Below are 15,855 nucleotides of genomic sequence, written 5' to 3'. Positions count from 1 at the left end.
GTCGAAAACTAAATAATGCTTTTCTGTTGTCCTAGACCTGGACATGTTATTGTCTAAGAAGATTTGGTATGGATGTCTTTCAGTTAATGGGACACATGCTTATTTTTCTGTGCTCCCAAATATATCCCCCTTCTGTCTGAGATCCAAAATGTTCTAGGTTTCTACTTTAACTCAGTAGTTATTCTTTGTAATTGAGTGTTCTGAACAAGGTGATCTAGTCCAGTGGAGTTTTAATGCACCGTGCAGGGTGATCAGCTGAGTACAATGAAGCAGTTTGATTCCATAAATTCATGTGAAGTGCCTTTCTCAACCTTGGGAAGGGGCTCAGAATGGTGCAAGTAAACATTACATGACCTCTGCCTGTGCTTTCTCCTCGCTTTCTTACGTAGCAGTCATGGGTAGAGTGAATTTATTTTGATCTACTGGCTTTGGGGGACAAGTAAGGACAATAACTGTAGTTCAGACTGGGCAATGCAGCAGGTTGCACCAGAATTTCCTTCTTAACCTTTCCCTCTGTGGCAAAAGAAGCTGAGCAAACATGTGCCACACAAACCATGTGCCAAGGCTGCTGCAGTAATGCATTAGTAGTGCTGCACTTCCTCTTTCAAAGAAAGCCTACAGCTCAGACACGGGGGCTGTGGAAGAAGATTGAGGCATAAAGGATTCCTGTGAATTCTGAGGGGTGCTTGAAAGTGAAAGGTGGAGTGGTACCTAGAGGAACTAGAGGAAAGCCTGATTATGGCTTTTTATAGGAAATAAAGGACAGAGTAAAGTATTTGATACTACAACTATGGAACAGAGCTTGAGCTGTGTGCAGTTACATTAGCAGCAAACAGGGCTAGATGTCAGCTACTGTTGATAGAAAAGGTACTTCTTGTGTGCCCTGGCCATAGCTCTCTTCCCATGCAAGCCAAAGGAAGCAGAGGGTGACTAACTTTTGCCTGCCTTCTCTTAAATATGTCAGTGAGAACCAGCAGTTCCTGAAGGAGGTGGTACACAATGTTCTTGATGGGCAAGGTGTTGGCTGGCTGAACATGAAGAGAGTCCGACGTCTGCTGGAGAGTGAGCAGCTCCGCGTCTTTGTACTGAGCAAGCTGAATCGCACGATCCAGTCAGAGGAGGATGCTCGACAGGATGTCATACAGGACGTGGTCAGTGCTGAACTCAGCAGGGTCCTCACACTGAGTGTCTGCTGAGGCTCAGTTCACAGGAAGTTCTTGTCAATTGTGAAAAGCTGATGTTACATCAGTTTTGGAATTTATGTTCTTGAATTACTTTCTCATTTCTGAAATAGCAGCACTAATGGGGATTTCATTGCAGGAGATCAGCCGCAAAGTTTATAAAGGCATGCTGGATCTGCTGAAGTGCACTGTGTTAAGCCTGGAGCAATCATATGCAAATGCTGGCCTGGGAGGCATGGCCAGTGTTTTTGGCCTACTAGAGATAGCACATACTCACTACTATAATAAAGGTAAGAAAAGTGTTTATGAGAGTACAGTATTTATGAACCAAACAAGTTTGGGAAGGTAGCTGTTTTTGTGCCTTTTGGTATTTCAGGGCTTTTCCAGCACTTCCAAAATGGTGAGAATTGTACCATTGTTACGGAAGCCTTATGAAGCTTGAAGCCTGTTTTGTGTTTCTTATGCACGTTACTGGACCAGAGCAAAATAATGGTCATACTGATATTTTATTGAAAGTGGGAACTCTTCAGTGAGGTACAAAACCTGGCACTTCTACAGCTGAAGTGGAAATTTTGGGAATGGGGACCTTCTGCTAAAATTGTTCCAGCCACAATCTTGGAAAGGTGCTGCAGGCAACCTCAGTAGAGAGGGAGATACTTGTAATGTGGAACCATACAAGACTTACATCTCACCAACAACATTGCACTACACAATTGTTCTCATACAACTAAATACTCTTGGAGAAGAAAGTCTGAAAATGTCTCTTTATTTTTTCAGCTGTTTCTTAAGAATCTGATTCTTGATGCGAAATAAGAAAATGCATGCTAAGGAAGAAAGCAAAAGATGACAAAAAGCTAAATCTCTGCTTAGTATCTGACTTTTCTGTAATCTCAAGTGATGGAAAGTTACTTATTTCATTGTAGCAGAGGAGCAGCATCTACTAAACTCTTTATAGTTGGTGTTCTGGGTCTTGCATCAGGGATTTTTTATGAGTTGGCTTAGATACACCCCATGTTTCTTTCCAGTCACTGTTAGAATGCTGAGGAAGATAAGGAAGGCTGTGCTAGTGGAACAGTCCTGAATGTGGAGAATAGGTCGATCTTGGTAATTACAAGCTTTTAGTCTGACACTGATTCTAAGGAAAATTGGAGTGGCTGATGTAAAGCTCAGTAGTTTTAGAGTGAAGACCAAATAGCATAATTTGATGGTAAGTAGAGTTTTTTCAGTAACCTAATGGTGGTCATAACAGACAAAATTTGGTGCAAACTTTTAAAGACTCTTCTCATTATTGCATAACATCTTAATTTGTAATCAGATTTTAGCTGTTTAGTGTGTTTTAATTGTTTTCAATTTGTTGAAATTAGTATTTATTTCTAGAAATGTTTTATAGAGATTAGGCCTTACATTGATATTATTTAACATATGGTAATAAACTAGGAATCCTACAGGATATGATGGATATAGTTTATCTAGAGCTTGTCTAGAGTAAGCTAAATCTTAATAAAGCATGGTTGTGATTAAGTTATTATAATATGGTCAAACTAAGTACTTGTATTTAGGAACAAGGATAGTTGGCAATAATAGTAGGATTGGGAGGTATATCCTAGGAAGCAGTCTCCTGCTGCTGTGTGTGGCCTTCCCACTATTTACGGTGTCTATAAAAACTGGGAAGGGGGGCACTGTGTATCTGTGAATACACATTTGGAATGCAGCTACTGTCTTGATGTGTCAGTAACAAGACCCACAACTGAGGTAGTGCTCCCAGTTCTGGTCATCACACCCTGCAAAGCTGAGGTTTGTGAGAAGATCTACAAGGAGTTGGGGAACACTTTTGCTCTTAAGGATGGAAGTGTTTAGTCTCTTGAGTGTTAGGTGTTGATTCTTTTCAATTACTGTCTAAATAGAAAGGTGTTACTGATAGCAGAATCTTAAATCCATTGAACAAAGGTGTCACAAGGTCTAGTGGTATGACAGATTTAGGTAATAGGATATGAAGTTTTGAGTATTAGATTCATGAGGTATTGGAATAGTTTGTGCAGGAGGCTCTTTATGGAAAACCTGGTTTTAATTATTCTTTTCTGAAGGTTTTGATGTAATTCAGAGTGTGGGGTTTGATACAGAGAAATAATCCAAACTGCCTTTAAGGACATATGGTTATAGGAAGTCTCAGACTGATGGAAGAGCTATATCTGGTTGGCATTTTTTTTGGGTTTTCCCTAACTGAAGTTTCATTTAGTGTTACCCACGAAATTGATTGTATTTGTCATGTTTGCCCTGTAAAAGGTACTTACTTACCTTCTACAAATTGTATTCTTGTTAGTTTAGGCAGAGTTGTTTAATTCTTCACAGTTCGGCAGAGGAGATGCTGCAGTTACTGTGTCAGAGAACATTCCTAGGTTTCAGATATACAGAAATGAGATACTTGAGTATCCCTAAAACAGTACCCTGGTTTTCTCCTTTACTGTTTCCACCAGTGTGTCAGACTATCAGCAAGCTATGTTGACCTATGGGAACAAATGTGGCACTGAGCTGTTTCAGTGCCAGGCTTAATGATTTAGGTGAGACCATCTGTCTCATCTTTCTTCTCCTGCTCTCATTTCCTTTTTCCTTGTGTTTCTTTCAAGTTCTTTATTTATTTATTTTCTCTCAACACTGTTGTTTTTTTTTTTATGTAAAGAACCAGAGAAGAGAAAACGAAGTCCTACAGATGGATCTGTCACTCCAGTTGGCAAGGATCCTGCATCATCCCCAAGAGTGGAGCCAAAACCTGCGACGCAGCTGCCGGTACCTCAGCTAATGCCAAAGCCACCGAGCCCTGCGGGCAAAGGGCCACGGGAGTTTGACACAAGAAGTCTAAAAGAAGAAAATTTTATTGCTTCCATTGGTGCGTATTGAGGTGCATGTGAAGTGCAGGGGGGACTTCTGGTTTGGCATTAGGTTCTGTTTGCATTCTCTCCATTTTAACACACTACATTGAAACAGTAACATGCTTCATTTACACCTTGGATCGCAAGGAACAATCATATGTGTTTTCACCCTACTCTCAGATAAACTATCCACCGCAATTTTCTCCCAGAAGTTGTCTAATCTTAATTGTTTCTATATTTTATTACACCTTAAACAGCCTTATTTTTTGCTCTGTGATTGCTGTTTTCCAGCAACGGGAAATGGTAAAAGAGGAACAGGGACAGCAGGACTTCAGAAAGGGCAGCTGTGGAAGGGAAACATGAAACAAAGGTTTTCTGTCATTGCTGGCTACCTGTGAATTATGTAGATTGTGTCCTGTTATAAGTGGGATCCAAAATCTGCTGTTTGTTTTCCAAAAAGATGTTAGTTATAGTGTTACAGTTTCAGTGAGCAGGACTGATGGATTTTCCTTCTATGCAATAACAAATACAATGTGTGTTCTTCTAAACAGCATCTGCTAGGCTGTTCACTAGAGATTTTCCTGTCTTACTCTTTGATGGTATAGCTTTTCCCTGTGTCTTGGGTTAAAGTTTGAAGCAGGGCTTTCAGAACTGTTTTATATAAAAAGGGCTTTACAGACTCTTTTGGTGGAGGAGAAAGAAAAAATTACTTTGGTTGAACACTGTGGGTTGTAAACATGAGAAGTACCATCAGCATATGAGAAATCTTTTGTCAGCTGCAAAAATATGTCATGTTAAATTATAGATGTTGCTTCTTACAGCCTTTTTAAAATAATGTGGAATCACTGTATGAAAGATTAATCTTCTGAAAGTGTGGTGCTTATATGTGTAGTTTGGCATAAGACAAGGGAATGTGTGTGTTGAGCAGCTGAGTGACAAGACTACAGACATTCTTTCTTATACACACATAATAACTGCAGGCTGGGTGCTGTCGAGTCCTGAACTTATACTGAACCCCTCTGACTTGATTTGCTTTCTTTTCTAAAGAGGTAATCTATGGAGGCAGTTGCTCAGAAGCTAGTCTTGCCCTTGATTTGAAAAGCTGTCAGGAAGCTGAAAGAGTTTCAGATTTCCAGCATTTCAGTTAGTTGTTTGGTTTGCTCTGGGTATTTCATTACTTTTTTGTGGAAGAGAAAAAGGAAAGTATGCTGCTGGCACAACTAAGAATAAACCAGGCTCTAGGACAGTGTTCTTTTAAAGAATGAAGAGAGATCTTTTGATGAGATTGCTAAGACTGCTTCTTTCCCTTAGATGAAATTAAAGCCTCATATAAATGAAAATCATAGAGATCAGATAATTCCTGTTTGTGAAGCATCATAAGAAGTGCTTTTCAAAAGAAGTGCTATGTAATATGCCATGTTAACTATTGTTGCCAAAATATTAGCCTTAAACAATTCACTCTTCAAGGACATGCAGAGGTACATTCTCATTGGTGGTTCTGATGCTATGATGATTTCCACTTGTCTTTATGGAGCTAAATTACAAGAAGGATGTGGTTTTACCTAGACTGACCAAAGTTCAAAAGACTTGAATGTTTTCCCTGAAGTATTTTTTTCTAACTGCTTTTGTCTTTCACCACAAAACATGAACTGGTATGGAAGTCGCTTTTTAGGAAATTGCTGTAAAAAAAATGTAGTCTCCATGTTCATCTGACTCATGTGATCTAGAAGTAAAGGGTGTTTCTCTTGTGTTGCAGAGAGATAATTTAAAGCTGCTTGCTTACTAGACTTCCTTTATATTCTGTCATGGGAACTTCAGAATACGACAACTTCAGATATACAGGATTGGTATTAGTTGTGGCTTGGCTGTGAAATGCAGGTGTTGTCATTCAAACTATTTTATTTATGGAAGAACATTTGATAAATATTTACATGTTGCTGAATTAACAACATATTTGTAAGTAGTTCCATTTAAACATGGAAAAAAATGTTTTTATGTGAAGAGGATCCAATACTGGAACAGGTTGCCTGGAAAGGTGGTGGATTCTCCATCTGTGGAGAAAGTGAGTACCTGACTGGACATGGTCCTGTGGCAGGCAGCATTAGTTGATCCTGCTTTAAGCAGGGACTAGATGATGTCCACAGGTTCCTTTGAACTTCAGTAGTTCCTTGATTCTGTGAAATTTGGAAGGTACTTGCAGCCTCAGGTTGCAGATATGTAAATAAAACTTTGAATGAATATCTTGGTATTGTATAGATGAAATGCAAATTTGGATGTTAACCTCTTTACCTAGATACAGGAGGAAATACTGGAAGGAGAAGTCTTCAGAAGGATGGAATAAAACAATGTACAGCTCTGTTTGCAATAGCATTATGTAAAGTGTATGTTAGTGGGGTGATTGAACTGCATCGCACATCTAGAGCTGAATCTGTGGTAGCTGAATCTGTGCAGTTTTCTGGTACTACAGGAATAATGGCCATGAAGTTCACAGGGTTTCCTGTTTCTGAGGTGTAGTGGTATGGAGTTTTACTAGCTGAACTTTGATCTTGACTGTGCTTTGATTGCTTATTCCTACCTAGAAAATTCAGTGTGAAGATGATGCTTCTCATACTCACCAATTGCTTACTTCTGTTCTTCCAGGTTCTTTGTCTTCCAGGGTTCATCATCTGTAGTGTAGGTCATCACCTGTAGTGTAGGTCTTTTTGTTAGGACACTGGTGGCTTTTAAATTGATAGTTAATTAATATACCCCTTTATGTTAGTCATAAGTTTGGTTTATTGCATACTTTCCATAACTGTTAATGAAAATGTCAGTATTTATTGAAGTTTCCATTACTAGTTTTTAAATAATTGTTTAATCCAGTCAGATCACTTTATTTTGGCTGTTTTTTTAAACAGAAAGGATTGTGCTACATACTTCATCTGCATCAGGTCCTTTTTGGACCTGCTGTCCTATTTAATTCAGGCTCATGTAACAAAGCCATAGGTGTAGTATTTTATGCCCTGTGAGTTTATTTAAAGTTTTGTTTTTCTTCTTTGACTAAGTAGTTGAGAGTAAAATCTAGTTTGTTTTTAATGTACTAGGATATACTCTACACTAAATTAACAGACAAGTCAGCTAAAAGTAAGTTAATGGCAGGTGTTGTAGCTTTCAGACTGGTGATTTTTAAATTAAAGCCAGATAGACTAAGGATGGAAGGGGCCAGATGTTTTCAAAGCCCTTTAACAAACAAATTGGGTCCATCATAGAGATTGTTATCTGTGCCAGCGTGTGCTCAGCTTGATAAGCCTGTAGGATGCTGTTTGGATCTCTCAGCAATTTTATCTTATCCATCTGTCTATTTACGAAAGTTGAAGGAACATCCATCAATCATGAAGCAGATGTAGAGATCTTCTAGAACTTCTGGAGATAGAAGTTATCTTTCTAGCTTTTTCTACCTTTTTGCATTTGTCTCATTCCTGATGTCTTTTTTCATAATACTTTGGAGCCTTCCTCTACAGTTATAGCCTATCCTTTTATTTTTTTTTTTCTGTGGATGTTTTGCTCAATAGAACTTATTTAGAGCCTGTCTTATCCATATTTCTGCTATTTGCAGGCTTGAATGGTTTTCTAACACACTTTAGTGACCTTTCAATTGCTCAGGAAGTTTTCTTAAAGAGCAGTAAAAGAACATTTTACTTCTTTTTCCTTTCCTTTGCCACTTTTCTAAGAGGGTCTTCCTCTGTAGTGTCCCCAGTTTTAATGGCACTAGTGAGAGAGGACAGTGCCTAACACTCAGAGTCAGCTCAGCATGTCAGCTTGTAATGTCTCCTTTGGCCAACAGGCCAGCACCTGGAATGATCTGATGTTTCTGAGCAGAAAAGGTGACTGCATTTCAGAGAGCTGAACAAAGTGAGTGATAGAAAAGTGCAAGTGCCTCATCACTCTTTTATCCCAGAGCTAAGTTTCAAATTCAGCGTTAAGAAAACTTCAGATCGTTTTGCTGGTCTGTGCATTGTATATTCTCTTATGGAATTTGTCAACTTGATTAGAGTGCTGAGTTTTGGAAGTGGGAATTAAGCACATCTGGTATCTTGCTCGTTTTAGTTCTTTACCTTTTTCTGTTCTCTATACCCTGATTGGAGCAAGTGGATGCAGAGAAGTTCAGCTCTGCATATAGGACAGGTTCATAGGCAGAGCCAGGCATTTATTGAGAATGTTGTCAGGTCAAAAATAACGGGTAAACTTCGTGATAATATATAAGATATAATATTGGTTAAATATTGTATTAACCTACACTTCAATATTTTTGGAACTGCTGCTGCTGTTTTTGTGTCTTTCTCCTTTCAGTGATATAAACTAGAGACACTAAAATGTTTCTGTTATTTAGAGCTTCTGTGATGCCTACATTTTAGAGGAGTAAATATCTAAGAGTGTTGAATCCCTTTCTTAGAAAAGGTGATTATTTGTTCATAAGAGCTGTTTTCCCTTAGTTGTTGTCAAAGTGGCCCGAGGAGGGGAGGGGGGATGCACCACCACAACTGTATGAAGTCATCTCTAATGTTTGAATACTGTTACTAAGAGATGATGGAGTGGTCAATACATAAAATTGATTTCTTTTAAAATGAAATGGTGTTAATTAACCCTTCACTCAGTAGTTGTCATAAAATTCTACTTTTTTTTCCTTTTTTTTCTTTTTTTGGTTTTTTTTGGTTTTTTGTTTTGAGGTGAAGGGGTGGGGTTTTTGTTTGAAATTTTTCCCCCATTTTCACCTGTCTGACCAGCCGCTGACTGTTTCTCTTTCTCTCCTGCTTTCAATGCATCTTGGGTAGAATTGTGGAACAAGCACCAGGAAGTGAAAAAGCAAAAATCTTTGGAAAAAACGAGTAAGGAAATTAAAAAAAATGTAGAAACTGACTCCTCCAGCCTCCCCATAACTGCCAACTCCCCAGGTGCAGGGTGAGCTTGCATCTATGGCACACCGGTTTTATACTCACAAGAGCAAAATCTATCAAGAAAGTCTCCATTGAAGAGACCAAACAGATCTGTTTGCCCTGAGGAAATTGTGTTCAAATATCTCTTCTTTTTTTTTTTTTTTCCTTTCTTTTTTCCTCCCCCAAATATTGCCTTCAAAGAAGAGGAAGCAGGTGTTCTGCATCCTCACCAATCAGATAAATATGGAAGTGTTTTAAGATCTCCTTCCTTAAAAGTTAAAACTTGTTTAACAAGTTGTTGATATGGATATGTTGATTAATTAAATGTTACCAGAATGAAGAATTCCTGTTTCTTCAAGCCGTGGGATGGCAAATTTTAACTGGCATCAGCCATGAGCAGTCAGTCTGCAACAAGAAATACTTCTGAGTGGGAGAGAGAAGGTGTATGTGAAGAATTGTATTTAGTGATGGCTTCTAGAAAATAACCTCATGATAAGGAATCAACTTGATTTTGTTTTTCATATCCCTTGGTAAAGAAGGAGTGAAATAGTTTGAGGCTGTTGCAGAGTCTAAATAATAATCTAAATCTACACAAATCTGAACATCTATTGAAATATGATAATGAAAAAAAATATTGAATATATATACTCTGCAGGTGCAATACCAGGTTTTGCTCTTTTGGTTGTCACTGTTGTAAATAGGGACATATCACATGAGGACAACAGCCAATTTGTAACAACCATGTCGTGGTAGGTGGTTCCTAACCATAAGCTTAGTTTGTACTTTGCAGAGCTGATGCTGCCTATTCAGACTGCAGTTTGGGAAGGATTGATAGCTAAGATGAATGAGTGAAGATTCCTCTGGCCAGGCCTGGGTTTACTTACCTCAGTTAAATCCTTCTGTTAAGTTCTGGAGTTAGTTCAGAGACAGTGGGGTGAGTGGGGCACCTCTGCAGTACAGCGTACTCTACTCAAGTGTGAATTGCTATCTGCTGAGGTAGGGGTGTGTGAAACAAACATAGCACATGCACACACCTGCTCTCCCAAATTGAGCCTTTCAGGTAGGTGCCTACATTGGGAGGGATAGAGGTTTTAGTGTTCCATGTGTATTAGACATATGGCTCCATAAAGAAGGGGAATTGAGGTTTTTAAGTGCCTGTAAATTGACAGTGACAACGATGTAATTGTGGCTATTGTGCTCCTTAAACTCAGTCACAGTCCTCAAATATCTGAACTGCTTCAGTCAATTTCAATTCCTTTAAAAGTCAAACTGCCAGAAACATGCCTGACTTTTGTGTTGTGACAGGAAACTCCTCAATTACTTAAAACACACAGCTGAAATTTTGTGTTACTGCTGTAGCAATAAGATACAAAACTTTTTGCTGTTTCAGAACTAGAAACGATGACCACTTGAATGAGTGGAAATAGACCTCTAGAAGTGAGCTATGTGTATTTCAGTGAAAAATAATATTCCAAATTCTTAGAAAAGATATTTTTAGGTATTTTTCTTCATAAATTTTGTTTATGCTTTCTCTTTCTTAGAGTCTTTGAGGACTTGATTTACAGTAACTTAAGGCATTTGGGTCTAGAGACAAAATACTATAAACATGAAGGATACTTTTTGTAAACACTTCACAGGAAGAATTGGTGGTTGAGTAGTAAGCTATTATGGTCTGCACAGCCAGCTTATGGCTTTGCTATTCATGAGTTTACATATCATCTCAAACTCACTCACACAAATCTTTGTATATTATCCTTCTCTCTCTCTCTCTCTCTCTCTCTTCCCTTCCTTTTTTCTTTCCTTTTCACTGTCCTACCCTCTCTAATATTACATATAATACAAACATGTTCATAATTCCCAGGTTGTTGTGATCATTGGTTACAGAGATAGTGGCATTGTTTGCTTAGAGATACTGGCTATAGACATGGGTATATAATATAAATATTCCAGCAGCTGATCATGTCTTCCTGTTACTGAATAGTTGGCAGATATGGCTATGGCAGAAGTATTGCATTCAGTCTCTTCCCCTTTCTGAGAGTATTAACATTCTGTGTACAGCCTATAACACACTTCTTTCTTGCATTGTTATTTACTTCATTCAGTGCTTATCCAAATTTCTTTTCAGACTCTACCTCTCCATCATTCTCTTTTCTTTCTGCCATCCCATCTGAGGACAATAGATGATACGATTCTAGAAGTGCATGGGAAATTGAACATGAAGTTCTTTATCCTTTCTTTCCCTTTTGTGTTTTTTGGATCTTTGGGTTAATGAATGCATGACTTAAAAGCTTGCTGATTCCCTCTCTCTCCCCTACCTATGTGATTGCCAACTCTGGAGAGCCATTTGTTAATGTAATTGGGGAATGTTGTGAAGTACAGCATCATACAAGCTTAGTCTTTGAAAATCTTGCCGGGTAACACCAATTGTGGCTGTTTATTTTCTTGTCATGTGTTGCCTGATTTTTGCCTAGATAGTTGCAGTGGGCAACCAAAAAAACTCAGTCCAGGACTTTGAACAATTTAGCTGTTAAAAAATGGATTCTGACTTTTAAGTAAATAGGTATTATTTTTTATTACCAAGAATTAAAGGAAGTGGCTTCCTAGAGTTGAATGTCAGCTGCTCTGCATGTGTTACTGTAGCTGGAAGCTACTTGACTGTTGTCTGTCTTCTTATCTCTCTTGAATGGCTAAGAAAGGTACTGTTTAATTATAGTCACTCTTGGACTTCAGAGTATTTGAAACTCAAACCAATGGTTGAAGACTAGCAGATGTGTTCTGCTGGTCTTGTTGTTTTCAGTACCAAGGAATAATAAAAGTACATTAAAATTCAAATAAATGAGAAAGCAAATCTGTTTTCTTGGTACTGTTCCTGCTTTCAGTCTGTCATCTGCTTTCTCCTTTGCTGTGTTTTCTTGGTACAGTAATTATTTACTTCTTCCTTTGTTCAGGACCAGAAGGTGTGAAACAATTTGATTTGGGAGAAACAGATGAGAAGAAATCCCAAATCAGTGCAGACAGTGGCCTCAGTTTGGCCTCAGGTTCTCAGGTCAGTGGCTCCTATGCTTGCTTTATTTGTGTGGTAAGAGACAGGATTCTTCTGTTCACTACTTAATTATGGGAAGACTTCTAGGGTTTGAGTATTCTTGAGAGGCTCATTTCTTCACCCCTTTCTCTAGGGCATTGGTTTTTGTAAACTCAGTTACAGGACACCATGATCTTTTTGACACTCAGACAGTAGTTTCTATTTGATTGGCTAAACTAAGGAGACATAAGGCATGTGATTTAGGAGCCCAGAAGAATGGGAAGTGATGTCCTCTCCTTATGGTAAAAACTAATGTGACCCTTCTTGTCCTTTATATGTTTTGATTGCAGAAGAGTGATTTTGACTCTCTTCCCAGTGGAGGACCAACAGTCATGGTCCGAAGTACAAGTCAGGATTCTGAAGTCAGCACTGTGGTAGGATATGCCCAGAGTGAAATCTGGATGTGATTGACTGCTTGTTAAAGTGGGGAAGGGCATTTTGTGCCTACATTTCGTGTGGTGTGGCAGCACAGTGTCACACACATAATGTACTCTGTGGGTTCTCTCTCCAGAGCCCCTGAGCGTGTAGCATGCATGTGTGTCTGACAGAACATACATTGTGCTTGCTTTATGAGCAGATTGCAGCCTTCACATGTGGTGCTCATTGCTGTTAACATATTCCTACATATTTGTGTTGGATTGCAACAACTCTATAAATATGTCTTAGTTGTGTATAAACCATCTATAAAGAATAGAAGTTTAAAAAGGTAACCTGAGAGCCAAAAAGGCAAATTGTTTGTTGCATTAAAAATAAGAAAAATTCTCAGATGTATTATCCATTGAAAGTAATTGCTTTCTTTTTCTCCATAGGTTAGTAACAGTTCTGGAGAGACGTTGGGAGCAGACAGTGACTTGAGTAGCAATGCTGGTGATGGCCCAAGTGTGGAAAATGGTGGCAATTTAGCAGGATCCAGAGGCACTGTGTCAGACAGTGAAATTGAGACAAACTCTGCTACTAGCTCTATCTTTGTAAGGGCATTGCAGACTTCCTTTTTTTTTTTTTTTGTATTATATATTCTTGTACAGTAATATTTCAGTGTGTGTGCATGTATGGAAGAGCATCTCTGATTCAGTTCTACAGGTTAATCAGTTATTACAATGTCAAAGATGTTGTTTTGTCTGGATCCACATACCTTTCTTCATTTCCTGTGCAAAAAATAGTTTTTTGAAAGTAGTAGATTCACATCTTGCACCACCTTAGAGACTCTAGTAATGTTTAATACTAATTCAATATTTCTCTCAATGAAATCGACATTTAATTACCTTTCAAAAGCAATACAACATCGGTGGGCATTGTTCATCCTTACTAAAAGGAAAATTCCCTGTTTCTTAGGAGCAGCTGTTTGGTAAAGAAATGATCCATTCTATTTTTAGCTGCTGTTCTGTTTCTTTAAAATATTGCTTTAATTCTACTTGAAGTGTAACTATAACATTTAAATATATTTGCCTAGTTGAAAGATCTGTATGTGGTAAAATCCAAATGATTTGTGAGCAATTAATTTTGTAAAGTCCTTGATTATTGTGTATAACCTCTAATATACCTCTTACCCAGAAAATAAGGATACACTGGATTTGGCTAAATCAAGCTCTCAGTGAAGTAAGAAAACAACTTAAGACTAACCTTAAGATTAGTCTCACTGTATTCATTATTTTATAATTGTGACAAGACTGTAAAAGCCTTTACAGGGCTTCTACTTCTAATGTCAAGAAACAAACAAAACCGTTGTGTTTCATGGCAGATTTCTACAAAAAACATGAAAATGATTTAACCGTGTCTGCTTCCTTTGTTGCAAGAGGGTGTCCTCTCAGTTACTGAAGAGTCAAACTTTTTTTTAACATTTACTTTTCTGCCTTTTTCTACTAAACTCAATAGAATAGAACTAAATGGAAACTAAATAAAATTCTAAGAAGCCTTGCAAGAGGTTTAGAGCAAAGATGATGGGTGTATACAATGTGCAGTGAATTCAAATATCGCACCATAGTTTACCTGGTGGTAGAGAAATAAAGGGGCCAGCTTGGTTGTCAGTTCCTGCTGGCTGGTAGTCCCAGCTCTCTGGGCCTACTAGCCAGATGATATGTAATTATTTGCTTAATGTCATACCTTTATGAATGCATAAGTGTGAAATATGAGGGATGACAAAAGAGGGTATTTCCTTTAGTCTGAGGCTTGCAATTTTGATTTGCCTCAGTTTTCCTTCAGGGAAGCACTGTGCCTCCTCTGTGTTTTGATTTCTTTGTCTCTTAGATTTTTCTTTGTCTGACTTTGGACGTTTAAGTGTATTATGGTACTCTTTGAACAAAACAATTGTTTTGTGAATCTTTGCAGGAGAAGCTTTTTTGTGGTATAGTTTGCAAACTGTATCTGTTAAACCCAACAGTGCAAGAGAGAGCCCTGCAGGGTGCAGAGTTAAGTTCCAATACTTCTTTTGTATTATTTTCAGGCCAAGTCTCACAACTTGAAGCAGAGTGTGAAGGATAGCAAAGGGAGTACTCCAGGGAGAGGTCCAGAGGATGGGAACCAGCGTGTCTATCTGTATGAAGGACTCTTGGGTAAGCTACTTTTTTTGGTGGGGAGGGAATCTTTCGTGTTGAAGTTCAGATGAAATCATGTCTAGAATAGACTGGAATTTTCACTTTCCCTGACACTGTTTTTAACCTCTAGCTATTGTCCATGCTGGTAGAATAGGAAGGCACATCAGACCATTCAGAATAAAGCCAAAGTTTTGCTGGGGAAATTGAATAAGTGTAAGAGGAGATTGGTGTGAGTGGTGTAGTTTGTTTTGATGTAGTATATATATTATGGTGTAGTAAAATTAAGTCTGTCCAAGTCTCTTGCTTTTCTTGGATATGAATTCTTTAAACAGTGTGCAGAAGGGGACAAAAGCTAAAATATGTCGCTGATCTTGAAAAAAAGATCATTCAGCTTAACTCACTGAACAGAGGGCTAAACTCAGAGTACTAAAGGGCTTCAAGCGTATCCTTGAATTAGGAGTACATTGGCTTTTTTGTATTTTGTCTGGACTTGCTGTTAATCAGAAGCTCTCTCTTCCTGTGTTTTTCATCCTTCCCATTTATCGTTCCTACCTGCTTGGAATGGTGCAGGTAGGGATAAAGGATCTGTCTGGGACCAGTTAGAGGATGCTGCAATGGAAACCTTCTCTCTGAGTAATAATCTTATCTTTCTACTTCTCTGTGTGCTTGCTGTGATCTGTGTCTGTGTGAGATATTCCTGTCTCTTTCGGGCAGTGTTAACAGTTTATGGAAGAAGATACACTCCTTAAAGAATAGAGATCAGAGGTACTTTACTGTGAGGGGTTAAAAATATTGTGCCATTAATTAGAATGAGAGTTTTGTTTTGTCTTTTCTTTTACACTTTTCTTCAGCTGTGATATTGCTTGTGGTTTACAAGCAACCTTTTTTTAATTTTTTTTTTAATATAGTTTCATTGTGTGTTGTCTTATGGTATTTTCAAGGAGTGGGAATGAACAGGAATTAATCCTAAAGTATCTGACTGGAGTAAATGGAATAAATGCTCAATTTTTTTTATACACTGCATAGGCAAAGAGCGTTCAACTTTGTGGGACCAGATGCAGTTCTGGGAAGATGCTTTTTTGGATGCTGTGATGCTAGAGAGAGAAGGAATGGGGATGGACCAGGGACCTCAGGAGATGATTGACAGGTAAATTCTTTAGTAGACCTTTTTCCTCCTCATTTTTTCACCCAGGGCTGAAATAGTAAAAATAATAGGGAAAAAATATTTTAATTCTACTTAACATGCTATTATCACTTTGTAAACCTTGTTACTATACCTGG

The 15,855-nt window shown here is 38.2% G+C and overlaps 1 protein-coding gene across 18 annotated transcripts in view; it reads left to right on the top strand.

Annotated features, from left to right (window-relative positions):
- Window positions 1–15,855, top strand: part of MADD (MAP kinase activating death domain) — a 69,383-nt gene that overhangs the window by 34,566 nt on the left and 18,962 nt on the right. For 8 of the 18 annotated variants that reach the window (XM_058829630.1, XM_058829622.1, XM_058829620.1 and 5 more), the window contains 10 exons: window positions 965–1,151; window positions 1,321–1,471; window positions 3,859–4,065; window positions 8,860–8,913; window positions 11,910–12,007; window positions 12,334–12,417; window positions 12,853–13,011; window positions 14,484–14,592; window positions 15,145–15,207; window positions 15,601–15,721. In XM_058829630.1, coding sequence (XP_058685613.1) covers window positions 965–1,151; window positions 1,321–1,471; window positions 3,859–4,065; window positions 8,860–8,913; window positions 11,910–12,007; window positions 12,334–12,417; window positions 12,853–13,011; window positions 14,484–14,592; window positions 15,145–15,207; window positions 15,601–15,721 — 1,233 coding nt within the window. The remainder of the gene's footprint in view (window positions 1–964; window positions 1,152–1,320; window positions 1,472–3,858; window positions 4,066–8,859; window positions 8,914–11,909; window positions 12,008–12,333; window positions 12,418–12,852; window positions 13,012–14,483; window positions 14,593–15,144; window positions 15,208–15,600; window positions 15,722–15,855) is intronic. The other 10 variants (XM_058829633.1, XM_058829627.1, XM_058829624.1 and 7 more) reach the window with 3 other exon arrangements.

This window comes from Poecile atricapillus, chromosome 1 (genome assembly GCF_030490865.1).
Source record: "Poecile atricapillus isolate bPoeAtr1 chromosome 1, bPoeAtr1.hap1, whole genome shotgun sequence".
NCBI lineage: Eukaryota > Metazoa > Chordata > Aves > Passeriformes > Paridae > Poecile > Poecile atricapillus.
Note: the sequence above shows the minus strand (reverse complement) of the source record. Positions and strands in the feature narration are given on the sequence as shown.